The sequence below is a fragment of the Girardinichthys multiradiatus genome, chromosome 1 (genome assembly GCF_021462225.1).
Source record: "Girardinichthys multiradiatus isolate DD_20200921_A chromosome 1, DD_fGirMul_XY1, whole genome shotgun sequence".
NCBI classification, from domain to species: Eukaryota; Metazoa; Chordata; class Actinopteri; order Cyprinodontiformes; family Goodeidae; genus Girardinichthys; species Girardinichthys multiradiatus.
The window spans coordinates 37173084-37199678 of NC_061794.1; the positions used below are offsets into that span (position 1 = coordinate 37173084).

Genomic DNA, 26595 nt, shown 5'->3' on the forward strand with positions numbered 1-26595 from the left:
TCAAAACTTTTGGAATATTGAATCAAAAAAAAACAAAAAACAACTAATCTCCATCAAAAATATTAAGTTGTGATCAAAACTTTCAGAGTTGTAACAATTTTTTTTAATGGAATATTTCATTTTGAGGAGAAAAAAAATAGTTTGAAAAAACTTTTTTTGATTAAAATGACTCATTTTTTCTCACGAAGAGAAAAAAGTTATTTGCAAAACATAAACTTTTATTTGCGCATGTCAGAAATCTTTGGTTACGACTCTCGCTCTTTTGGTTTTGACGTTCTCTGTTGAACTCAAAGAATTTTGAGTGCTGGAAACATGAACATCCTGGGCGGGGCCTAAAGACGAACGCTGTAAGACGTTTCCCTATTGGTTAGCGCTGACTAAAGCCGCACACTCTGATCCCCCGCACCTCTGAACTTCCGCTCGAACTGCAGGGATTGCCGCGTCGCTTCAGTGAGGAGACATCAACTGTACAGAAGAAAACTGCGGTTAAGTTAGCCGTCAGAAATACGCGGTCACGCCAGCCGACACTAGCTCTCTCTTAAAAATTAGCGTAGCGCATACAAGGTGCATTACGGTCATTTCAGGGGACTGAATTTCGCACATTTGTGCACCGGTAACATACGTTGCACAGATTGGGCTCTAAAAATAAAGAAAAACAAATGAATACATAAATAAAAATCAAGTTTCATAGCAGCTGCAGTAATAATAGTTCTTTCGCGACGTCTCTTATATTATTGAACAATGTAAATAAATTGCTTACCAATATATCAGGTCATAAAACAAGATAAAACAGACCCAATAAATAAATAAATGCCACCTCTATGAATTGTATAAATACATTAAACACATTTTCTGAATGACGTTGCACATTAAATACATTAAACAGCTACCCTTATGTATATATGTGTGTGTGCGTGTATAAATTATCTAACTCTATTCGGGTGACTGTTTATGAAACAAACACATAAATAAATAAATATACCTGCTCTATGTGGGCTGATTTTAAATCTAAAATTAACAAAATATACATAAATAAATACAGATTGACTTACTATTTTATGTAAAGGCTTCAGGCAATTTTAATAGTCTTTCAACAGATGAAAGTAGGCTTATTCTTAGAGAACTTAATGATTCAACTTTCTTGTGTCCAAAAAAAGCCAAACGTAACACTGTCATACTCCAAAACAGAAACATGAAGTGAAACCAACTACTTTTTTGGAAAGCTTACAGAAGGATTTCACAAGACAGTATTTTGTATTTCTATGTTGATTTATTTAAAAAACACATTTAAAACCACGCATGTATAAATCTACAAAACGTTTTAGATACACTTTGTCAACTTAACGGGTCTCTTTATTTTCATGACTATTTAAATCGTAGATTCACACCAAAGGCAACAAAGCTATGAATGAAAAGACATTGAATCATGCAGTAAACAAAAAGTGTGAAATAACTAAACATTTTTATACTTTAGATTCTTCAAAATAGCCACCCTTTGCTTTGATCACTATATATATATATATATATATGTATAGATATATAGATATATCTATATATCTATATATATAGATATATATATATATATATCTATATATACATACATACATACACACCAAAAGTTTGGATACACCTTCTCATTCAAATAGTTGTCTTTATTTTCATGACTATGAATATTGTAGCTTCACACTGAAGGCACCAAAACTGTGAATTAACACATGTGGAATAATATACTGAACAACAAAGTGTGAAACAACTGAAAATATGTCTTATATTCTAGGTTCTTCAAAGTAGCTACCTTTTGCTTTGATTACTGCTACGCACACTCTTGGCTTTCTGTTGATGAGCTTCAAGAGGTAGTCACCTGAAATGGTTTTTACTTCACAGGTGTGCCCCGTCAGGTTTAATAAGTGGGATTTCAAGCCTTATAAATGGGGTTGGGACCATCAGTTGTGTGGTGCAGGAGGTGGATATAGTACACAGCTGATAGTCCTACTGAATAGACTGTTAGAATTTGTATAATGGCAAGAAAAAAGCAGCTAAGTAAAGAAAAACGAGTGGCCATCATTACTTTAAGAAATGAAGGTCAGTCAGTCCGAACAATTGGGAAAACTTTGAAAGTGTCCCCAAGTGCAGTCGCAAAAACCATCAAAGAAACTGGCTCACATGAGGACCGCCCCAGGAAAGGAAGACCAAGAGTCACCTCTGCTGCGGACGATAAGTTCATCCGAGTCACCAGCCTCAGAAATCGCAGGTTAACAGCAGCATGTGTTACTTCATAGTTTTGATGCCTTCAGTGTGAAGCTACAATATTCATAGTCATGAAAATAAAGAAAACTCTTTGAATGAGAAGGTGTGTCCAAACTTTTCGTCTGTACTGTATATATATGTTTATATATATATATATATGTTTATATATATATATATATATATATATATATATATATATACATATATGCATGCATACATTATTACATACATATAAACATACAAATATAAACATACAGTGGGGAGAACAAGTATTTGATACACTGCCGATTTTCCACTTGCAACTTTCACTTTTATCATAGGTACTCTTCAACCGTAAATGAAAGAATCTAAAAAATGCAAATTAATAACTTAAAAATCACACAATGTGATTTTCTGGATTTTTGTTTTAGATTCCGTCACTCACAGTTGAAGAGTTACTATGATAAATGTTAAAGACTTCTACATGCTTTGAAAATGGGAAAACCTTGTAAAACATTGGCAGTGTATCAAATCCTTGTTCTTCCCACTGTATTTAAATAAAGGCTGAGCAGGTGAATATCTAATAAGCAACACACACTTCATGATAAATACCTTTAAAGTAAAATCAAATTTCAATTTACATCAGCAATAACAAAACCAAGATTTCTGACGGTCCACTTCACAGGTACAGCAGACATACCCTTATTGTGTGTCCAAGTTCCTACACTCTCTCTCAATTCAAATGTTAAACATGATAAACTTTAAACAAAAGTAACCTATCTTTACTAAAGGACAGGCAGCCCATACGTGTGCACTAAATAACGTGGTTTTGGAGGAATAATGGTGCAAAATATTTCTGAATTTCAGAGCAGCGAAAATTAAAGAAAGATGTGTGTGGTACTTATTAGCTCAATATTAACCTCTACTCATGAACAATATCAATACATATGCTGGGTCCCAACATATGTATTATCAGTTCACAGTTTCCCTAAAACAATATATTTTTTTAGCTACGTTCAAATTTATTTAAGAACTGGGAAAACAAAATACCAAAATTAAACTAGTTATTTGTAAAATCAACAAGAAATTTTGCAAAAAAGAAGAAAACTTGGGTGGATGTCAATAAGATATTTCAGCATTTAGTAGTTATCTCTTCAGGTATGCTAGTTTTTACTGTGACACATCTAGACTTGCTGCTAATTTGTCAAAGTATATATTTTTGTTTCTTCATGCTAAAAAGGTAGAATAAAAGAATCGGAGACTAAATATGTTCAAGAGGTTTTAAATTTTTTATTTTTAACCACTTAAAGTTTGTTTAACCTGTGTGCCTGGGGTCATTATGTTGTAACTGGTAAAATAGTGATTAAACTGGGTTTTGTCATGCAACAACAGATAAATAATTACATCTATGATGAGAGTGTTTTAAGACTGGGTGGACATAGCATCAAATGTGATTGAGTGTGTTTTTAATATTTACTTTAAATTGTCTGTACTATAAAGGATACCCAAACATTGCGTAATGCAGCATAATATCCGATAATATATTCCTTCAATCTGAAGGGATATGTAACTGTTGGAAATATTCTAGGGGGCGCAGTCGAGTCAAATTCCAATGAAATCCTGTTTATAGGTTGACAAAGATCATTCATATCGAGTTTGAATGTGTGATTTAGAGCCGGCCGTATGCAAACGGCGAGATACCGAAATTCAGCGCTCTGCCACATCCACGAGGTCCAGCCAACAGTCACTGTTAAGAGTATGATTTAACATCTCCTTGTTCTGTGTCATCAGACACTGCTTGAAACTTGTATAAGTCAGCGTGAAAGCGTTCTACGTGGGCAGGGCTGAAGTGAAGTCTGTGTAACTTGTGTCCAATGCTGGTCTGTGATGACACATGGGTTTGGTGCAGCTGAGACTTTATTTGGGGAAGTTATTTCACATTTGTCTTTTATGGCGAGAATTCAGGTTTTGAGGCTTGCCCATGCCCACATGCTTTCATAGCTTTTTATGACTTTGATGCTCAAATTTATTAAGAGTATACTGAGTAATTTGTCAACCTGTCGGAGGAGTTTGTTCAGATACGACGAAAAATGGCGGCTTTGATCCAAAATGGCTGGCTTCCTGTTGGGTTTGGACCATAACTGCATAGGACTTTTTTGTAGATCCTGAGAAGTTAAATATGTGTATCAAACTTCATAATCCTCGTTCATACATGGCGTGACTGATTGTTTTAATGCTTCTAGGGGGCGCTCTGTTGGAATTAGGCCACCCCCACAATTTTTTTTGCCTTAATATCTGAGCCCAAACCCCCAGTACTGGAGACCAACTTAGACCATCTTGTCTTCTGTCATTTCATATTTATTAGGTAAATTAGGTAGACTTCTTGTTCTCAGGGGGAGGGGTTTGATGATGTCAGCATTTGCCCACTGAGTTTATTTGGGACCAGATGTGGATCAATCACAGAAGGTTTCAGTCTCTGTGACTTCGCTTATAGAAGCTATAACAATTTAAATTTTATTGACGAGTAGTCAAAATTTGAGGTCTGGCCCCACCTTTTCAACATGCACAAAACCTCACGATTTTGGTAACTTTAGATCCCCCATCCCTCCTGAGCAAACTCGCCAAATTTCAAGGCGATCAATTAAAATAAATAGGAGTTCGATCAAATCAAAATTATATCAGTTATTTTGAAGGTCCCTCTCCTCAACACTCCAAAAAAAAAAAAAAAAAGGAAATAAAATAAAATGCGATATTGCAATTGAATGTTGGGCTCCGTAAATGTTCAATACTTTAAAAGTAAACTCAGTAGGTTAATTATTTTTTTCATTACTGGGTAATGATGGGAAAACACAAATAACTTTTTAGCGCACTTTCTTTATAAGAACTGCTTCGAAGAGGCGTCTTGCATATAAGGGAGCTTTGATGTTTGAGGGTTGATAAAAAAAAAATAAAGGAGCAATTTTAAAGTAACGGGTTTGATTCTAACGTCTGGGTTGAGAAGCGCAGCAACGGAAACTTTTAAGGTAGCTATGCAGTAAGTACGGAAGCCGATTAGTAAAACCATTAGTAAGTCAAATAATGAATTAATCCCATTCTACTCAGCAAACGTTATTGTAGTCTTGCTTAAAAGCTCTTAAATGTGACCATGGGTGACTCCCAGGTTATTTGTAATTGTGTTACTGAATAAAGAAATCGGGCCAAAACTATTTTATACTGATACTATTTTATACTGCTACTATGTAATTTCTGCTTAATCTATTTTATTCAATTTCTTTATCGTTTTGTTCTGTTTCCCTTGTTTTTAAATTTTTATGTGGAAGGTATATCTGTTTTCTTACCAATATTCAATATGCCACTAAGTCAGGTATCTTGTGTCATTAGATCACCTAAATTAATGACTAAGTCAATAAATGTATGTCTTTTATTGTCATCCTGATCCTTTCTTTCCTATTACTGTCTGAAAGAGTAATAAGTATCCACATATGGGCATGGAGATACAGACATAAGAAAAAGCTGGCCCAGGACAAGAACCGCGACTAGTTACACTTAGATAGGAAAGTAGCTATTGCTATCAAAAAAGAAAAAACAGAATACAGTTCTTCATACCAAAAGCTGCGTTTTTGTTAAATAACAAGCATTTCAAACAAAACACGTTTTAAAATGTCTATTTGACCGATCTGAATTTAAATTTTGTTTCAGTGTAAAAATCAGATGTTATTGCTCCTGAGAGTAGAACACACAGTTATAACCCAAGTCTCTACTTTGCTACTAATGCCAGTTATAAGGCAGAGGGAGGAGGGGGTAAATACGCATAAGGACATGATTTTTATTAAGAAACAATTTTTAGACAAGAATGTGAAGGAGGACATAAAGAAGAGTAAGACAGAAGACCCGGAACTTGCAACTCCTTTGAAATGAAAGAAATATTGTCCAGGAAAAAGGCACTCTTAACAGAGCTAGTAAGGGCCACACTGCGATGTTTTGGAACTTGACTTTTACATCCTCATTGTGCAGCGCTCTGATAAGGCTCCACCAGTCTGAGTCCTGCTTTGCACTCATTTTGCAGTCATAAGCTTAAAATATATATATATATATATATATATATCCTGGCATTTTGCTTCACATTGGCATTGTGAGCTACTTTGACTGGGCATATCTCCAAAAATCTGTATGTAGCCTACAGGTAGTAGGTATCTATTGAAATAATATTGATATTTGATAGCTGTGCTTTTCCTTTTCTCATCATTCCTAAATAAAAAACCAAGCATGACATTTTTCAGTCTATGTAGGTGGGGTCACTTCGGATCAGAGAGTTACCTTTTCGCCTGGAGCCTCGCCTTTAAAAGCGGTGATGGCACTCGTAGCTTAGCCTAGGCCTACTCTTTCCTTTTTTTAATCAGAGAACAATCTTGGCTCGAATATGTTTTTTTAAGTGTTGGTTCACGAGACCTTCGTGCGTTCCTCTTCATTACTGCAGAGGTGATCAAGGACCGCTATGTAGTTGCAACAGCTTCTGACTAACTAATCACATTTAATCAAATGGCTATTTAATTAAATGTTAAATAATATAAGCATCCTGGTTGCACAACAGGGATAAACACTGAAAAACAGGGTCAAGTGTACCATTTGTAGAAGGAGCACATTAAGTTCTTAGCAGCACTAGCTGCCAGGCAAGTTTTAGCTACTAGGAAGAGAAAAAATAGAGAGAAAACATAAAGTTAAAAGCTGAAATAACAGCAAATAACACAAAATTGAAAAGTAGTATGTAGTTATGCTACTTTATGACCTACAGCAGCATAACCACAGAGAGAGCCCAGGATAACTAAACCACCCTAACTATAAGCTTTATAAAAAAGGAAAGTTTTAATCCTTGTCTTAAAAAGTAGACAGGGTGTCTGCCTCATGGACTAAAACTAGGAGCTGGTTCCACAGGAGAATAGCCTGATTACTAAAGAATCTGGCTCCCTTCTACTTTTAGAGAGCGTAGGAACCACCAGTAAACCTGTAGTCTGAGAATTAAGTGCTCTGTTAGAACATATGGAACAATCAGATCTCTGATGTATGAAGAAGCTTGATTATTAAAGGCTTTATATGTGAGAAGGATAATTAAAAATGTTATTCTGGATTTAACAGGGAGCCAATGAAGGGAAGCTAAAATAGGAGAAATATGATCTCTCTTTTTAATTTTCATCAGAACTCTTGCTGGAGCATTTTGAATCAGCTGAAGGCTTTTAACTGCATTTTGTGGACATCCTGATAGAGAAGAATTACAATTGTCCAGCCTAATAGTAACAAATGCATGGACTAGTTTTTCTGCATCACTCCTGGACAGGGTATGGGATTTAAATAAGATGTAGTGGTCAAAAATAACATTATTAACAGAGGCCAAATTAATGCCGTCCACATTAATTGATTGACTAAGCAGTTTCTCTGTCAAAGACTCCGGTCCAAAGAACTAAAGAAGATAAAACAACATTGAATGTGTATGGAAGTCAAACCAGCAGTTATGGCAAAACAAGAGAAAATATGGTACTGAGCAAAGCTTTGGGAGGGGCCGCCACCAGGCTGCAGTCATAAAACCCCCAAAGTTGGAGCTCAGTGAAACACAAAGGGTCATAAAACGTCTAGGCGGCAACCAGTGGAAAAACACGAAGAGTGAAGACAATAGAATAGTGAGTATTCCACCATACGGTTCTAGCAGTCCAACTTTAAGTTCACCTGAGTCTGTGCTCAGGTGTTCAAACACAGTGAGACGCGCACAGCTTCACAGCGCGGCGGCTTTCAGAATCAAACAGCAATCAAAGTTTCAATAAAACATTGCATGCACATACAACTTAGAACACATTGGACTATAAGTGGTGATTCTAAATCGCTGTAAAATCCTACTCTATCCTGCCCAAGCTATTTCTAATAGAAATAAAACAAAACGGGATTACGTGGTGTCGTCTTCTCTTTACACCCTCTTTAAGTGACTGATTTCCATATTTGGATCCAAAGGAAGTTAGTTGCAACAAATTACATATACTGCATAAACTGATCATCAGGATTTGTGAACACCTATACAATACTGTTTTTGGCAGAAGATGGCCTTTGTTGTTAGAAGAATCACAAAGTCACCATTTGGTTACACATACTTCCTTGACTACACCAAATGATGTGCAATAATGAAACCTCTCTCAGCATCAGTTCCCATTAGTCTGACAGCAGGTGCAGCTTGAGGCAGCACTCTGCCCTCACTAATCCTGATGTCACTCACAGCATCTCTTACTACATTTCTTTCAGGTCTTCCACTAGTGGCATGTTATTAGCCACTAAGAACTATTACCTTGGAGTTATTTTGCTTTTCATAATACCAAAGAAGTAGCTTCGAACCTATTAATCGCTGTACACTAAATTTCACAAATACTTTAATTTCACAAAGACATGAATTACATTTCTATTTGTTCTTATTCTGTCCTCTGTATATCAACACTTCAATAGTTTAAACAACCCAAATGAGCCCTTCTTTGTAACTAAATTCCTCTTTTGCCAAATAGCAGAGATTAAGCAATAATAAGGTATACTGCTACCCAAAAGTTTAAAAAAAACATAGGTGGTTTATTCAACTGCACAAATATCATTGCATACCTGGATTGAAAGTTTCAGTTTTGAGATTGATTATATTCTCAGACCACCTTTCTTCAAGATTTCCTTCTTCTTCCTGTCAACCAAACCCTTTTTAGAAAACAAGAGAGCTTTTGTGCTCCCACAGCCCCACCCCCCCTCACCCTCTGGTTTCTTGTAATGATGACACACAACTTTCAATGGATGAGTATAAAGCTAAAGGAATGTGCCTCTTACTGTTAGTTACACTAAACAAATGACAAAAAAACACAGGCTCCTCTTCATGCCAATATTGAGAGTTTTGTTGCTAAAGATGGACATGTCTCAAGAAATTCTCCCCTCTATGGGGTGGTGCATTTTGTAGCTTGTGTTTGCTCTATATAGGACATTTCTTACATAAAAGTGGTTTAAAGGACCAATGTACATTCAGACACATAAAAGATTTTAAGGAACTATGCAGTCATAGTCAGTTGTTCATCTGGTTTCGAAATATTGGTATTACAAACGCTGAAATGATCTATGCTTCACGTGCAGGGCAGATCTCAACACAGGTGTTGGTTAGACGAATCCCATAGAATCCTTTCCACCACCTTAAATCCTTGCCTCCGTGGACAAACTTAATGTATCTGACACCGGGTCCATAGTTTTGGAATAAATGGGTCATCTGAAAAATAATCAGAACATTGAGAGCTCTGTGTCTTCTCCAAGCTTTATACAAAAATGGGTTTGCAGTGCTCTTTAATTTCCACTTACTTCATTCCATTCTTCAATATAACATATTACAGTCTCAGGAGCAAATCTCTGGACAACTTCCATGTTCTGGTTTAGCAGATCCACACAGACCTCATATTGGGAGTGACAGTCTGACCGTGGGCTATACCTTTAAGAAACCCAAATAACCAAAATGTAAACAGTTTAATATTTAAATGATTCCTGACAAGCTTCTCTGATCAGAACTGGCAACTTTTAGTTATCATCGTAACACGTAGTTTTGGTTAGGTTAAAATAATAACAATAAAAGAACAACATCAGCAAACATACAAGTAAGAAAACATACAAGTAAGAAAGTGAATTGTATTTATATACAGCAGTTCTGTACATTTGTATATATATATTCTAAAGCACAGTTGGTGAACTGTCATTGTTATGTTAGCTAAAACTTACAAAAATAAAAGTTAGAAGTTTGAATGCTTTGTTTAGCATTTTAGATCCAGTTTATGAATCACAGGTCAAGCTTGATCTGAATTTAAAATTGTCTACAGACCAATCAGACAGTAAAATTGCGCTCAGAAATGAAAATGCTCATGGGTACCCTTGTTGAAAATCAAGCTGTGATTCGGCAAAAGGAAAGAGATGTCTGGACAACCTCACATTTGTCCAAAATTAGTGTTCCTTTATCCATACTTATCTATATCTGGACAATTATAAAAGCAAAGTTCATATAATTCCAGACATTTAAGAACTGCTTAGGAACCCTACACACAGCACTTCTCACAGAGAACACGGTTAGATCTAAAAAGAAATATCTATCTAAAATATATCAAATATGTTTTGTCACTCATTTCAGGAAGTGAAACTCGCATATTTTATAGATTCATTATAAAGAGGGTGAAATATTTCAAGCCTTAATAATAATTTTTATGATCATGGCTTACAGATAATGAAAACACAAAATTCAGTGTCTCAGACAACTAGATTATAACATCAGATAAATAAAAAGTAGTTTAAATTGAAATGCCAGGCATTTGAAAAGTATGTTCATTTCTATGAACTCAATACTTGGTTGGGCTTTCTTTTACAAGAATAACTGCATCAATGTGGCATGGTGGCGATCAGCCTGTGCCAGTGCTGAGGTGTAATAGAAGCACAGGTTGCTTTGATAGGAGCCTTCAGGTCATCTGCATTGTTGAGTCTGGTGTGTCTCATATTCCTCTTGGAAATACCCCATAGATCATCGTCCTGCTGGAAAATGGAACCAGCATCTCCAGAAAGCTTGTCAGCAGAAAGAAGCATGAATTGCTCAAACATTTCCTGGTAGCCTACTACGTTGACTGTGGACACCAGTAGATGACATGGCACCCCAAATCATCCCTCACTGTGGAAAGTTCACACTGGACTTCAAGCATTGCAGATTATGTACCCCCTCCAGTCTTCCTCAGGACTCTGGGACCTTCATTTCTAAATGAAATGCAAAATTCAATCTGAAAAGGACACTTTGGACCACTGAGCAACCGCCCAATTATTTTTCTCCTTAGCCCAGGCAAGACCCTTCTGACGTTTTCTCTGGATCAGGAGCGGCTTGAAACAAGAATGTCAAGCCACTGCGGAGGGACAGGGAACTTTTTCACAATATTAAAATTTTTTAAGAAGTACCTTAAGCCTACCTGCTACCTGTATGACACCCTCTCTTTTCCAATGGTTATGGTCAATCTGACAGAGAGATCGTTGTGGTTTTTAGTATAATAATGGCCATCAGTGGGCTCTAGATGGACAAACTGTCTACTTTTAAGGCTAAGCTTAAAACTTTCCTTTTTAATAAAGCTTATAGTTAGAGTGGCTTAGGTTACCCTGAGCTATCTCTGTAGTTATGCTGCTATAGGCTTAGGCTGCTGGAGGACATAATCACCACTTTCACCCTCTTCGCTACATTCTCACACTACTCTCCAATTTTGCATTATTTGCTGTTATTTCAGCTTTTAACTTTATGTTCTCTCTCTTTTCTCTTCCTAGAAGCTACACCTGGCCTGACTCTGTGTCTACCTGTGACACCTTTCTGGAGAGGGGAATTGTCCGAGCTTCTGCTGGCAACAACTTAATGCTTACCCTCTACCGATGATCCACATGACCCTGTCTTTCAGTGTTTAACCCTTTCTCTCTCCTAGACATGGCGATTGACTGAGCTTTTACTGTAACTAACTATGTGCTCTCTTTCAGACTCTAACCTTGAAAACTGGCTCAGAGTTTATCTGTTCTGTCTTTCTAGGTGAAACGACTAAAGGAGCTACATCCATTAACATTTACTTTTCCTTCCCATAGAAAGTACTCCTGGATCAGTGCTTCTTTGTTCTCTAAGTGTCTCTGCTCTGTTCTCTCAAACACCCAGTCGGTTGTGGCAGATGGCCGCTCACACTGAGCCTGGTTCTGCTGGAGGTTTCTTCCTGTTAAAAGGGAGTTTTTTCTCTCCGCTGTCGCTACATGCATGCTCAGTATGAGGGATTGCTGCAAAGTCAACACCAGTGACTGTCCACTGTCTCTACATGCTCATCCAGGAGGAGGGAATGCTGCAAGTCACTGATTTGATGCAATCTGCTGGGTTTCCTTAGATAGAAAAACCTTTTATCCAATTTGAATAAATAACTGAATCTGACTGCACTGTTCAATGATCAGGATTAATTGGAATGTATGGACCTGACTTTTGTGAAGTGCCTTGAGACAACATGTGTTGTCAATTGGCGCTATATAAATAAAACTGAATTGAATTGAACCTTGAATCTGAAACCGCATCTTTTGGGTACACATGTAAGTCAAGTCTGAAGTCTGGCAACACAAAATGTCAAGATGAAACACTTTTGTTCAAAATGGGGGTGTAAAATGAGAGTAAGAAGAGCCATAATTATTGTTGATTGATACAAAATAAATAATTTTTGAGAAATATACAGAATCTCCTAATTTTATTCAACGTCTCCTTGAGAAGGTAAATAATTCATCCCTCCTAGATTTTTGAAAGACTATATATCGATTATGAGAGTAACGGATTTATGTATATCAATTTAGCTTCAGGTAGCTTATCAGTAACATGGTGGAAACATGGTCTGTGGTCCTTTGGAAGTGGATTTTGCTTACCAGTCAGATATTTTAATGTCAGGCTGGAAGGTGTCCATAAACGATGAAGTGTAACCCTCTTTCTTCAAATCAATCAACTGTGACTTCAGACACATTCTGCAGAAAAAAAAGAAGCTTTTTAGTTTCTTGTTAATATAAATTTATCATATCAGAATTTAGTGGGTCAGGCAATAATGGTCCTTCCTGCAGTTTAAAACTTACCCAAAAGACGTTGCGTAGTCTTTCTTTACATTCTTATCTGGATGTTCTGTCCTGAGAGGCCCTACCCACCACCCATCACCACCTTTCTTTTCAATGTTCCAGCCATTCAGTTTTTCTGCAAAAAAAAAAAAAGCTTATTGGTAAAGATGTTTAAAGAAATTATATGAATGCAGCTTCAATATACTCAGGCTGTATTGAGATAAAATTACATAGACAGCTTTTCACCTTCTCCACAGGAGTTCTTGATCAGATTTCTTCGCTGTTTGCACAAGAAGTAAAACAACCTCCAGTCCTCAGGTATTTTGGATTGATCCGATGGGCGATAACCTTCTCTTTTGCATCTTTCTCTCCAGAAAGATGCTCGGTCAATCACTTCTTTCCACTGAAGGCAGACTGACTGGCAAACACAAACAACCAGATGGGAAGGAAGTCTCAAGAAGATCTCCTCAAGGACCTTGAAACAAGGACAATAAAAAACAACATAGCTGAACCTTCAGAATTATATTTTGGCTATTGCATTATTGATTGTGGCTCATTCTGAGGAAAAAAAATTAACTTCTGTTAAAAATGATTTTGCCTCTGTAGGATGACAGATTTTAAGATAGATCATAACTACTTCATACAGATAAGAGTTTTTAAGAGTTCCCCTTGATGGCAGAAACTAACCAGTGAATCTATGTGCACAGTGTCTAGTTGGTACACAATGAATGTAAGCAATATATCTTTATTCGGAAAATGCATTTAATCTTAATCTTAATCCAAACCAGGTGCCACTTAAAAAATAAAATATCATAGAAAAGTTCATTTCAATTTAAAATGTGAAACTTACCGGTATGTCCATTAATTATACCCAGTAATAAATTCCAAGCATTTATTTCTGCTAATAAGTGAGCAAGTAAATAAACCTTACTTACATAGCAACCTTTACAAGTTAAAAAACACAAACCAAAGACAGACAAATTAAAACACAAAAGATAAAACAAAAGGGCATATAAGTAAATATAAACAGCATACTCACAAAATAGAAAAATCTTACATTACAAATTAAGTTAAACTTCAGTGTGAGTTTTCACCTGCTTCTTAAAAGACCCAGAATAAAGACATAGAAAATGTAGCACTTGAATAGGTCAATTGTTAAAAGTGATCACATCACCATCAAACAACAAGCTCTTGTTAAGGAAATACTCAGAGAGGAGTCAGGTGCTTTTGCAAGACACAAAGATGAAGTAGGCTACATCAAGAATATAAAAATGGACATTAAACTGACTGATGACATTCCAGTGGCTAAAGCCTACAATGCAGTCCCTCGTGCTCTCTATGATGAGGTTAAGACTCACATTCATGACTTATTGAACACAGGTTTCATTCGCAAATCAACATCATCTTATGCATCTCCAGTGGTGTGTGTAAGGATACGTGATGGAGGTTTAAGACTATGCATTGATTATAGAGGCCTTAACAAAAAGACAATTCCAGACAGGCACCCTATACCATGCATCCAGGAAATACTTGATGGACTTGGGGGTAACATGTGGTTTAGTGTGCTAGACCAAGGCAAAGCTTACCATCAAGGTGAAATCAATGAGGACTCGAAGAAATACATAGCCTTTACGACTCCTTGGGGGCTTTGCGAATGGAACAGGATTCCATTTGGCCTTACAAATGCGCCCTCAGCTTTTCAGCGTAGCATGGAGGAGAGCCTTGAAGGCCTTAGAGACAAAATATGTACTCCATACTTAGATGATGTCTTCGTGTACAGTAAAACCTTTGAACAGCACATTGAGGATTTGAGATCTGTCCTCAAACGTCAGCAAGATTGGGGAATTAAACTGAGCCCTGACAAATGTGACTTGTTCAAAAACAAGGTGCGCTATGTGGGCAAGATAATATCAGCTGATGGATACAGAATGGATGATAAAGAGATATCTGCAGTCCAGGCACTCAAAAATACCCCTCCTACCAACATCAAAGAACTATGCAAACAGTTAGGATTTTTAGGGTATTACAGGAGTTATGTAGAAGACTTTTCAAGACATGCGAAGTGCCTGTACGACCTACTCTCAGCTGACTTAACTCCAGTCCATCAGTCACAACCAAAGATTTGCCCAACCAAGTCAGGTCAGCCTGCACCAACTAAAAAGATCATATGGACTGATAATCACCAAAAAGCACTGAGCTATTTGGTTGATGTTCTAACTAACCCACCTGTTATAGCCTACCCTAGATTTGAGGACCCGTTCATTCTGCACATTCATGCTTCAGAGGATGGACTTGGAGCAGTTCTCTACCAGAGACAGGAGAGCACACTTAGAGTCATTGGGTATGGCTCACGGACACTGACACCAGCAGAGAAAAACTATAAACTACATTCAGGCAAACTTGAGTTTTTAGTGCTTAACTGGGCTGTTACAGAGCGCTTCAGAGACTATTTGTTTTATGCTCCATCTGTGACCGTCTATAGTGACAACAACCCTGTGACTTATGTTTTAAGTACAGCCAAACTAAATGCTACGGGACATAGATGGGTCTCTGAGTTAGCTGACTTTAACATAACACTGAAATATCGACCTGGAAAAAGTAATACTGATACCGACTTTTTGTCCTGAACACCTGCCAGTATGGAAACATATATGGACAAATGCAGTGAGCAGCGTTCACTTGAAGTTTTTAGTGCAATACTAAACGCTGTTGAGACACAAAAGACTCAAGCTGTGGACGGGATCTCTGCTATAACATGCATTTCATGCGTGCATGAGATAACTGCTGATGACTATCCAACCATTACAGTCACTAGACAAGAGCTGTTACAAGCTCAGCTGCAGGATCCTGCAATAATTCATGTCATTAGCCTAAAGAAAACAGGAAACAAGGTAGACGAAAGATCAACAAACAAAAACTCTGTTAGGCTAAAACAACTATTACATGAGTGGAAGAGACTTTATGTATCTGACGAAGGACTTTTAATACGCAAAACAGCATTGTACAACCAAATTGTCCTCCCAGACCAATACAAAGAACTGGTGTACAAATACCTTCACTGTGAGATGGGTCACTTAGGGGTAGATCGTGTCATGAACTTGGCTAGGAACAGGTTTTACTGGCCTGGTATGCAGAAAGATATTGAGTTTTTCATTACTCAGGTGTGTAAGTACAACATCCAGAAAAAGCCTGCAGTTCAAAGTAGAGCCCCTATGTGCCATGTACCTGCTACAGCACCGTTTCAAATGGTTTCAATAGACTATCTTCACCTCGAAAAAAGCAGGGGAGAGTATGAGTATATTTTAGTGATAATTGACAACTTCACTAAGTTTGCCCAGGCATACTCCACTTGCAACAAATATGGCAAAACTGCGGCAGAAAAGATTTTCAATGACTTTGCTTTAAAGTTTGGATTTCCTGGTAAAATACATCACGATCAGGGCAGAGAATTTGAGAACCATTTATTTAAACAGTTGCAAAAATACACTGGTGTTGAAAACTCAAAAACTACACCCTACCACCCCCAGGGGAACCCAGCCGAAAGGTTTAATTGCACCTTACTTTCAATGCTGCGGACCCTGGATGAGAAAAAGAAAGGGAATTGGAGTGACTATGTAAACAAAGTTGTTCACGCTTACAACTGTACAACTAGTGACTCAACAGGATATTCACCATTTTACCTACTTTTTGGTAGACACCCACGTCTTCCAATAGACTTAATATTTGGACTAACTGAGACAGAACAATGTAAATCACATAAGGACTATGTAAAAAAATGGCAACAACAAATGAAAGAAGCATACGACATTGCATCCAAAAACATCAAAAAGACTCTAGCCCGAGGAAAGACTCATTATGATAAAAAAGACAAAGTGCAGTACTTTCACCTGGAGATAGGGTTCTTGTAAGGAACATGTCAGAGCGGGGAGGACCAGGAAAGTTACGCTCATATTGGAAGAATCAGGTTCATGTTGTGGTCTCTCAGAAAGGAGACAATAGCCCTGTTTATGAGGTCAAACCTGAGCGTGGCACAGGACGAGGCAGGATTCTTCATCGCAACATGATAATGCCCTGTAATGCTCTGCCACTTCCCCACAGTACCAGAACTGAACTAGACAGCAGGAAGCCAAAACACAGATCGAAGGACATACATCCAAGCTACAGATTTGAAGACACAGAGAGCTCGGATGAGGAGGAATGTTATTTAAATCCAGAGGTAAGGTGCTACCATCAGCAGCCGAGACAAGAAGCTGTGACACCTCCAGTGGCATTACAACAAACTTGCCAGTCAGAGCATCCTGCTGAAGCTCAGGGACAGGTTAGTGACGCTCAGGAGCTCCGAGCAGATGCTGAGGAGTTTAGGATGGACAAAGACATTACTGAAATAGGCTTTACAGAACCAACACAGACTGTTCCCCCTCTAGTCCAGCTTAGTAGTCCAGAGCCACACACATTTGACACTGTGCTGAGGAGATCTCAGAGAGAGAGACACCCAAGAGAGACACTAACGTATGATGCACTAGGTCAACCTGTCCAAAGAGCGATTGGACTTTCAGTTAATCCACTGTATGTGGGTACAGTAGCTCCAATTTATGGACAATATGGTATGCCTTGGATATCTCCACAAATGCCTTTTTATCCAAACTTGGGGCCTGTGGGATATTACTGAACAAATGTGCATGATAGTGTGTTTGTCTTTTGAGTTTGAATTGACTTGCTGGAATATGCATCGACACTTATCTGGTTTAACCATGATTTGTGACCTTGAAGTGAAATGCACTGCTAAACTCAGATGGTGAAACGACAAAAATGGTTTGAAGTGACATCGAATCAAGGCATATGTCTAAATGAGGTTACTGTCTAATTGTAAAGTCTCCAGAGAATCTAATGAAGTCATAGTAACAACAGTCAAAAAGTAATGTAATGCTGATACTGTTGAAATGAGTAAGAAGTGATTATATCACATGATATTCAATTGTAAGATACCGATGGAAGTGAACATGCACTTTACTAGCATTTTCTTTTTGCGTTGGGTCATAACCGCTTTCTGAGTATGTCACCATGAATGTTTTGACGTTATCATCTTAACCCTGTTTGTGTTACGATGTGTTAGCGAATATTGGGGACAACATTCATTTAGCAGGGGAGGATTGTAGCACTTGAATAGGTCAATTGTTAAAAACATTCTGAAACTGCTAATGCACATGTTAATAATAATTCATTGGTTACATGAATAATAGTTAAAACAATGAATAAGTTTATGATGTAGTTACACACTGATTCCAAGAGGTGGCAGTATTGGCCCAAAGATGTGTTTTTTTTGGAAAGACAAAAAAAATACCAGGGCAGTCTGGGATGGCAAAAAACGTGGTGCTCAGTCTGTCTGTATGCTGATGGTGATCAGAGGTAATAAAGAGCTCGTTCTACACCTTTTGTCCTTGAGTGGTGTAACATTTTGGAGGTTCCACCGAGATTTTTGGATTACCTCACAGAGAAGGACAGAAACAACCAGCAAGACGGTAAAAGAAGTGTGCCAGAGCGAGAGGCTAAGCTAAGCTAATAGCGAAAGTCAAGTTAGTGCGACACAGCCGTATAGTTGTTTTTAGTCTTTTTTTTTTCCAAGTAGTAATACGCCATCAGCAGTCATGTCAGAGCACCGTTTTTGTAGAGCATAGAAGGAAAACTGATCGGACTTAATGCACAAGAACTACAAAGAACTGTGCAAAATCACAGGTAAAGACAATGAGGACATCAAAAATAAAATGCGCAGAGCTCTCGTTAAGCCCATAATAAAGTTTTGTGAACGTGACAAGTTTTTGCAAAGAGAAGATGAAGGCCTGGCGGTGCTTTTGGAGTTAAATTATGCACTAGAGGCGCTGAAAGAGGCTCGGTCAACGCCATCGGCAGCCGTGGCGGGAGCAGCGTCCCCATCTTTGACCACAGACGAGGGGGATGAGGAGACGGCGAGCTCTGAGCAGCCCGCGGCGACGGGGGAGGACCGGTCATTGCTGGAGCGTCATGCGGCCCAGAGGGCGACGCCGGACGGCAGGATTCAGCACAGCAGAGGTAGTGAGCCTACAAGCTACAGCTGCTGCAATGCTTCTCAAACCGGATTTAGGAAAGATTTCAGGATCAATGGACATGTGAGTGAGCCAACATCTAAAGACACTCTAATCTTCAGTAGCCTTGAACACCAAACTGAAAGTGGCTTAAGGAAAGGCTATCCAGAGAGTGAAATAATGGAGGCAGTAATACATGCCATTAGCCCTGGACTGAAGTTAAGGAGCTATTTAGAGGGGAAAATAGATCTCACTTTAGCCAATTTAAGACATCCTAAGAGCCCATTATGCAGAAAAGGATGCAACCGTGTTGTACTAACAACTGACCAAAGCTGCACAAGGACCAAATGAAACACCCCTCGAGTTTCTGATTAGAGTGCTTGATTTACGTCAGAAAATCCTTTTTGCATCTGACCGTACTCAGTCTAGCATTGAGTACAACTAAGAGCTAGTACAAAGTCAGTGTTTTCAGTTAATTATGACAGGACTGATAAATGACAATGTCAGAGCAGAAATGATAATGTACTTGCAAGATGAAAACAGATGTGATGAGCTCCTGTTGCAGAAAATTCAAATTGCACAGTACAATGAAAGTGAAAGAGCTCTAAAGACCAAATTAAACAGGCCAACACTTAGAGCAGCACTAAACATTGTTGAAGAGAGTGAAACTCCAAATGACTCCTGCATCATTCAACCTCTTGCGAAGTCAAACTAGTTAAAGACAACAACCAGGGCAGCCTGGGATGGCAAAAAATGTGGTGCTCAGTCTGTCTGTATGCTGATGGTGATCGGAGGTAATAAAGAGCTCGTTCTACACCTTTTGTCCTTGAGTGGTGTAACACAAAGATGAAGGCAACAGGTTCCACAACAATGGAAGTTAACGCTATAGAATATTTATCTCGTCTAGTCTTAAAATGTGTTTGTGGAAACATTAACAACCTTTCACAAGAATGGGGTTCTAATAGTCAGAGACATAGGCTGGAGCTTGATCACCCAGGGCCCTAAATGTGAGGACTAAGACTTTAAAGTGATCTTCACCAGTAGCTAATGTAAAGAAAAAAAATTTGTGAGATAAAACGGTAGTAATGTGCTTTCTCTTTTGTGTTAGTTAAAAGCTTTGCAGCTGCATTCTGCATTCACTGAAGATGGACAAGATCCCTCTTATTCTAACAGATAAAATGCTTCTACAATAACTAAGACTGAAGAGAATGAGCAGAAGATGAAGCAGAGCAGTTTCTGTAAAGTGGTGCTTACGAAAGCTAGACTGAAACTTGTCAAAGACATTGTGTTTTTCCAGAAACGTTTTCCAGGAGAGGTGGTCTGCTACTACTTTACAAGAACCTTTGACATACAAGGAACCTTTGAAATGGGCCTGAATGGTTGTCCCAATTGCAATTTTTAAATAATGCTCCAACAACAAAATGCTTGGAAGAGCCTAGAATACAATGTGTTACAATAAAAGGGCCAATAGCAAGAAAATCATTTTGAAACAACAGAAAAACAGAAATGCTGGCTAACTGAAAAGCACGTCCATTTAGTGTGCAGTATTTGCACTCAAAACTTGGTTGGGTCTCCATTGTCATCATCTTCCTCTTATCAGGGACCGAGTCACAGGGGCATTAGTCTCACCGGAGACACCCAGACTTCCCTCTCCGCAGACATCTCCTCCAGCTCTTCTGGGGGGAGCCCGAGGCTTTCCCCGGTAAGCCAGGAGACATAGTCCCTACAGCGCGAGCCTTAAAAACACCTCTCGAGGGAGGCGTCTCAGGGGCATTCAAAACAAATGCCCGAGCTACCTCAGCTGACTCCTCTCAATGTGAATGAGCCCAATGTGAATGAGCAGCAGCTTTACTCCAAGCCACTCCTGGATGGCTGAGCTCCTCACACTATCTCTAAGGGAATGCCAGACCACCCTGCGGAGGAAGCTCATTTCAGCCACTTGTATCCATGATCTCATTCTTTTGGTCATGACCAAGAATATATGACCTTAGGTGGCGGTAGGAACGTAGACCGACCGGTAAATTGAGGGCTTCGCCTTTCAGCTCAGCTCTCTCTTCAGCACAGAGGACAGCATTCGCATTACTGCAGCAGCCGCACAAATCCATCAGTCAATCTCTTGGTCCCTTCTCCCCTCACTCGTGAACAAGACCCCAAGATACTGAAACTCTTCCATTTGAGTCAGGAACTTCCCTTGGACCTGGAGAGGGCAAGTTGAGAACCATGGCCTCGTACTTGGAGGAGTCAATTCTCATACAAGCCACTTCGCACTCGGCTGCGAACCGCCCTAATGCATGCTATAGGTCTTGGCTGGAGGGAGTCAGCAGAATCGTGTCATCTGCAAAAAGCGGAGACCAAGAATTGGTCCCCAAACTGGACCCCTCCGGCCCTTGGCTGCGCATAGAAATCCTGTCCATGAAAGTTATGAACAGGATCGGCGACATAGGGCAGCCCTGCAGGAGTCCAACATGTACCAGGAACAAGTCGGATTTAACGGCAGCAATATGAACCAGACTCCTGTATGGCTGGTACAGAGATCGAATGGCCCCTAACAAAGGGCCCTGGACTCCCTGGTGGTTATTAGCACACCCCACAGGACACCACGAGGGACACAGTTGAATGCCTTCTCCAGGTCCACAAAGCGCACGTAGACCGGCTTGGCAAACTTCCATGAACCCTTGAACACCCTGCAAAGGGTGTAGAGCCGGTTCAGCGTTCCATGGCCGGGACGAAAACCGCATTGTACCTCCTAAGCCAGACTTTCCTCTCCAACACCCTAGAGTGTTCCACCATCATTCTAGTCCTCACTTGAGGTTTTGCCTGCTACTGCCCACATGGTGTGCTTGTCCTCACAGTACCCCTCAGCTGCCTCAGGAGGCCCACAAGCAAGCTAGGCTTGATATGACTCTTTCAGCTTGACAGCATCCCTTACTGCCATGCGACCCTCTCAGTCACAGGAATAAACACCAACACGAGATGACTGAGCTGATGGGCGACAAACAAATTCACCCCAGCATGCCACCTCTCCCCACGAGCCACTCAAGAGTAGAAGAGAGTCCAACCTCTCTCAGTAAGCTGATTTCCAGAGCCCAGGCTGTGCATGAAAATAAGCTCGACTATTTCTAGCTGGTATCTCCCAACCTTTCCCAAAAGCTCAGGCTCCTTCCCCCCTCATTTTGCATGAAATACTGCATCAATGTGATGTGGCATTGGACCAATCAGCCTTTTGCATTGCTGAGGAGTTAAGAAAGTCTAGGTTGCTTTTATAGCCGCCTTCAGTTTGTCTGTATTGTAGGCCCTGGTGTCTCTAATTTTGAAAATATTCTATAAATTATCTACAGGGTTTAGGTGCAGTGAGTTTTCAGGCTAAGCAAGCACAGTGATACCATGGTAAGTAAACCAAGTTTTGGTGCTTTTGGCATTGTTTGGACATTCCAAGTCCTGTTGGAAAATATAACCAGCATCTGCATAAATCTTGCAAACTGTAAACGTCAGGAAATTCATAGACAGGTCCGCTGATGTGCAGTCATTTGCGTACAGAGAGAAGAGGAATGGGGAGAAAACACACACCTGGGGGGTGCCAGTGCTGATCGTTCCTTGTGCTGGCAAAGATGCTTCACAGCCTCACCTGCTGCAGCCGGTCAACTAGGAAGCTGGAGATCGACTGACAGGTAGAGGCCAGGACTTTGAACTCAGTGAGCTTCTGGTGGAGGGTATTTGGGTTGATGGTGTTGAAGCTGGAGCTGAAGTCCAAAAACAGAATCCTCGTATACGTCCCTGGTTGGTTGAGGTATTGCAGGATTAAATGTAGATCCAAGTTATCTGCTGATTTGTTTGCCTGGTAAGCAAACTTCAGAGGTTTAAGCAGGGGGCCTATGATGTCCTCCAGACGCTTCAACATCAGTCGTTAGAAGGATTTCATGACCACAGAGGTCAGGGCAACTGTCCTGTCAATATTTACCGTGTGATGGTGCATTTCTTGGGGGCTGGGATGATGGTGGAATGCTTGAAGCAGGAGGAAACCTCACACAACTCTAGAAACATGTTGAAGATCCGAGTAAAGATGGGGACCAGTTGGTCAGCCACAGGCTCTCAGCCAGATCAGGTCCCGGGGCTTTCCTGGTCTTCCATGTTGAAAGAACGTTCATCTAAAATAAAGGACTTTGGACTACTGAGCAACAGTACAGTCCTTTTGCTTCCTAACCAGGGGATGATGCTTGTGAGGATGCTTCTGGTTCAGGAGTGGCCTAATACAAGGAATGTGACAGTTATACTACATGAGAATGTAGAGTATTTGCCCTTCTTTAATGTGATATGAGAGCATACAAAGCCAGGATGAAAGTTTCATGATGCTAACTTCAGATTGATTTGCGACAGTACAGTCACCTATAAATGTAATCTATGGTTTTCCAATGGCTCCTGGATCAGATTTCATTGCCAAAAGGTATCAGTCAGTAGAAGAGTACAAAAGAATTTCAAAGGCATTAGATCTACCTTTGAACACACTGAAGCCCGTTTTCATCGAATTAACAAAATATGGTGCAACAGTGATTTTATTTTCAAGACCTGGATGTCTCTCTAGGATTAATGAAAAGATAAGAAGAAAATTGGCCAGAGAGGCTGCCAGGAGGCCTACAGCAACATAAAATTTCTTATGTGTATGGGCTGTTAAATAGGGTGGGCAAAAGCCACTTCTAACAAAGAAAAACGTCTAACCCCAGCTAAAAACATGGAAATATTTGTTATAGTCTGATAAAACCAAAGTGGAAGTTTCTGGCCTTACTGTCATTCCAAAGGTATGTTTGGTGCAAAAGCCAATACTGCACATTACCAAAATAACCCCATACCCACTGCAAAGTATGGGGGTGGAAGCATCATTGTTTAAAGCCGTTTTACTTCACATGGTAACGGGGCTTTAGTTAATATTTCAAGATGTGCATTGCTGATCATAGGATTACAGGATCATACTAGTCTTGATTCTTAACCTTTTTTAAACAATGCATATTCCGTACTGCCCAAATTGTTCCTTATACCTCATTCTGTACATCATAAGCAAAACCTTACATGTTCTATATCAGTGTTATTAAAAAAGCTCTTACTAACCGTTTAAAATGTGTAAAGATTCAGACAATTGTCCGTTTGTGCCTAAGCACTGCGCAGGTTGGTGAATTAGAAATTAGCCCTCAGAAATATTGGTATGTAAATAGGTAAATAGAGTAGCCTGTCACTTACGTCCATGTTGAGAGCCGAGAATGAAATTGTTGTCTCAGCAGGAAGGAGCGGCTGATCAGATCGTCGTCTTTTGGCCAAGTTTGAGCTCTTAATTTGAGCCATTCTCTTCTTCTTTATGCCGGAGACACACACAAAAAGCTCCAGAGGCTTTTAAAACTTTTGGCTGGATTTATCTGGGGAGAAAAAGGGAAAACAGATTTTTGGCAAGTAGCAACTTCCCTTCCTCCTTTCACTCTCCCCCTCCTGCGTTGATGCGTACATTAGACTCACAAGATGATTAAAAACTAACTTAAAATAAGTTTTAAAAATAAGCAAAATTCTTTTTTTATAATCTGGAAATCTTTTTTCTAAGTATGTAGCTAATGATTAATTTGCTTATAATCAAAACAAAGCAACCTTTCAAAACTCAGCGTGTTAGCTAGGCAAATTTTTAAAATTATGTTTATTTCAGTTTTTATTACAGAAATTTGACCTGACAGTTGTCCAGGAGAGAATCTATGAAGCCTATGCCACAACAAGGTCATCGCTAAAGCAACTGTCCACAGAATGATGTCTCAAAGTATATTAATGTAAAGTTCAGTGGAAGGACCAAGTGTGCACAAGCAACATGGATGACCATAGCCTTGAAAGGATTCTGATGCAGAGTTTGGGGAAGATTCACAAGTTAATCCACATCTGAAGCATAGATAACGTGAGAACCATCTTAGGTCCCCCTTCTTGAACCGCCACCTTAACGTGGTGGAGGGGTTTGAGTGCTCAAATGATCCTAGAGGCTATGTTGTCTGGGGCCTAAATGCCCCTGGTAGGGTCTCCCATGGCAAACAGGCTGTAGGTGATGGGTCAGACAAAGAGTGGTTCAAGAATCCCTCATGAGGACCAACATATCGAGGCACGAGACGTCGGCTGGTACGGCGGAGCCGGGGTCCCACCCTGGAGCCAGGCCTGGGGTCGGGACTCGTCGGAGAGCGCCTGGTGGCCGGGTTGCTCCTCGCAGGACCCGGCCGGGCCAAGCCCGAATGAGAGACGCGAGGCCATCCCCCAGTGGGCCCACCACCTGCAGGGGGAACCGTGAGGAACTGGTGCAAAGAGGATTGGGTGGCGGACGAAGGTGGCGGACGAAGGTGGAGACCTCAGCGGCCCGATCCCCGGATGCTTAGGCTGGCTCTAGGGACGTGGAATGTCACCTCGCTGGGGGGGAAGGAGCCTGAGCTTGTGCAGGAGGTCGAGAGATATCGACTAGAAATAGGGGTTGGACTCTCTTCTACTCTGGAGTGGCCCACGGGGAGAGGCGGCGGGCTGGTGTGGGTTTGCTTGTTGTCCCCCAGCTAAGCCATCTCGTGTTGGGGTTTACCCCAGTGGATGAGAGGGTCATATCCCTGCGCCTTCGGGTTGGGGAGAGGTCTCTGACTATCATTTCAGCCTACGGGCCGAGTGGTAGTGCAGAGTACCCGGCCTTCTTGGCGTCCCTGTCTGGGGTGCTGGATAGTGCCCCTCCCGGGGACTCCATTATTCTGCTGGGGGACTTCAACGCCCACGTGGGGAACGACAGTGACACCTGGAGAGGCGTGATCGGGAGGAATGGCCTCCCCGATCTGAATCCGAGTGGTGTTTTGTTATTGGACTTCTGTGCTAGTCACAGATTGTCCATAACGAACACCATGTTCAAACATAAGGGTGTCCATCAGTGCACTTGGCACCAGGGCACCCTAGGCAGGAGGTCGATGATCGACTTTGTTGTCGTATCATCAGACCTTCGGCCGCATGTTTTGGACACTCGGGTGAAGAGAGGGGCTGAGCTGTCCACTGATCACCACCTGGTAGTAAGTTGGATCTGCTGGAGGAGGAGAAAGCCGGACAGACTTAGCAGGCACAAGCGCATAGTGAGGGTCTGCTGGGAACGTCTGGCGGAGCCCTCGGCCAGGGATGTATTCAACTCCCACCTCTGGGAGAGATTCGACCAGATCCCGGGGGATGTTGGAGACATAGAGTCTGAGTGGACCATGTTCTCTGCATCTATTGTCGATGCTGCTGCCCGTAGCTGCGGCCGTAAGGTCTGCGGTGCCTGTCACGGCGGCAATCCCAGAACCCGGTGGTGGACACCGGCAGTAAGGGAGGCTGTCAAGCTGAAGAAGGAGTCGTATCAGTTGTGGTTGGCTTGTGGGACTCCTGAGGCGGCTGACGGGTACCTTGAGGCCAAGCGTGCTGCGGCCCGGGCCGCAGAGGCAAAACCCAGGCCTGGGAGGAGTTTGGTGACGCCATGGAGAAGGACTACCGGTTGGCCTTGAAGCGATTCTGGCAAACCGTCCGGCGCCTCAGGAGGGGGAAGCAGTGCTTCGCCAACACTTTTTATAATGGGGGCGGGAGACTGCTGACCTCGACTGAGGACATTATCGGGCGGTGGAAGGAGTACTTCGAGGATCTCCTCAATCCTGCCATCACGCATTCCGTGGTGGAA

The 26595-nt window shown here is 40.6% G+C and overlaps 1 protein-coding gene across 1 annotated transcript in view; it reads right to left on the reverse strand.

Annotated features, from left to right (window-relative positions):
• Nucleotides 1-5875: 5875 nt before the first annotated feature.
• The window catches only part of LOC124874669 (F-box only protein 6-like), a 31354-nt gene continuing 10634 nt past the window's right edge, over nucleotides 5876-26595 (reverse strand). The window contains exons 2-7 of the mRNA XM_047376128.1: nucleotides 24141-24313; nucleotides 13099-13327; nucleotides 12874-12988; nucleotides 12673-12768; nucleotides 9583-9709; nucleotides 5876-9493 (exon numbers count right to left, since the gene is read on the reverse strand). Of these exons, the coding sequence (XP_047232084.1) occupies nucleotides 9347-9493; nucleotides 9583-9709; nucleotides 12673-12768; nucleotides 12874-12988; nucleotides 13099-13327; nucleotides 24141-24242 (816 nt within the window). The 5' untranslated portion in view covers nucleotides 24243-24313 and the 3' untranslated portion in view covers nucleotides 5876-9346. The remainder of the gene's footprint in view (nucleotides 9494-9582; nucleotides 9710-12672; nucleotides 12769-12873; nucleotides 12989-13098; nucleotides 13328-24140; nucleotides 24314-26595) is intronic.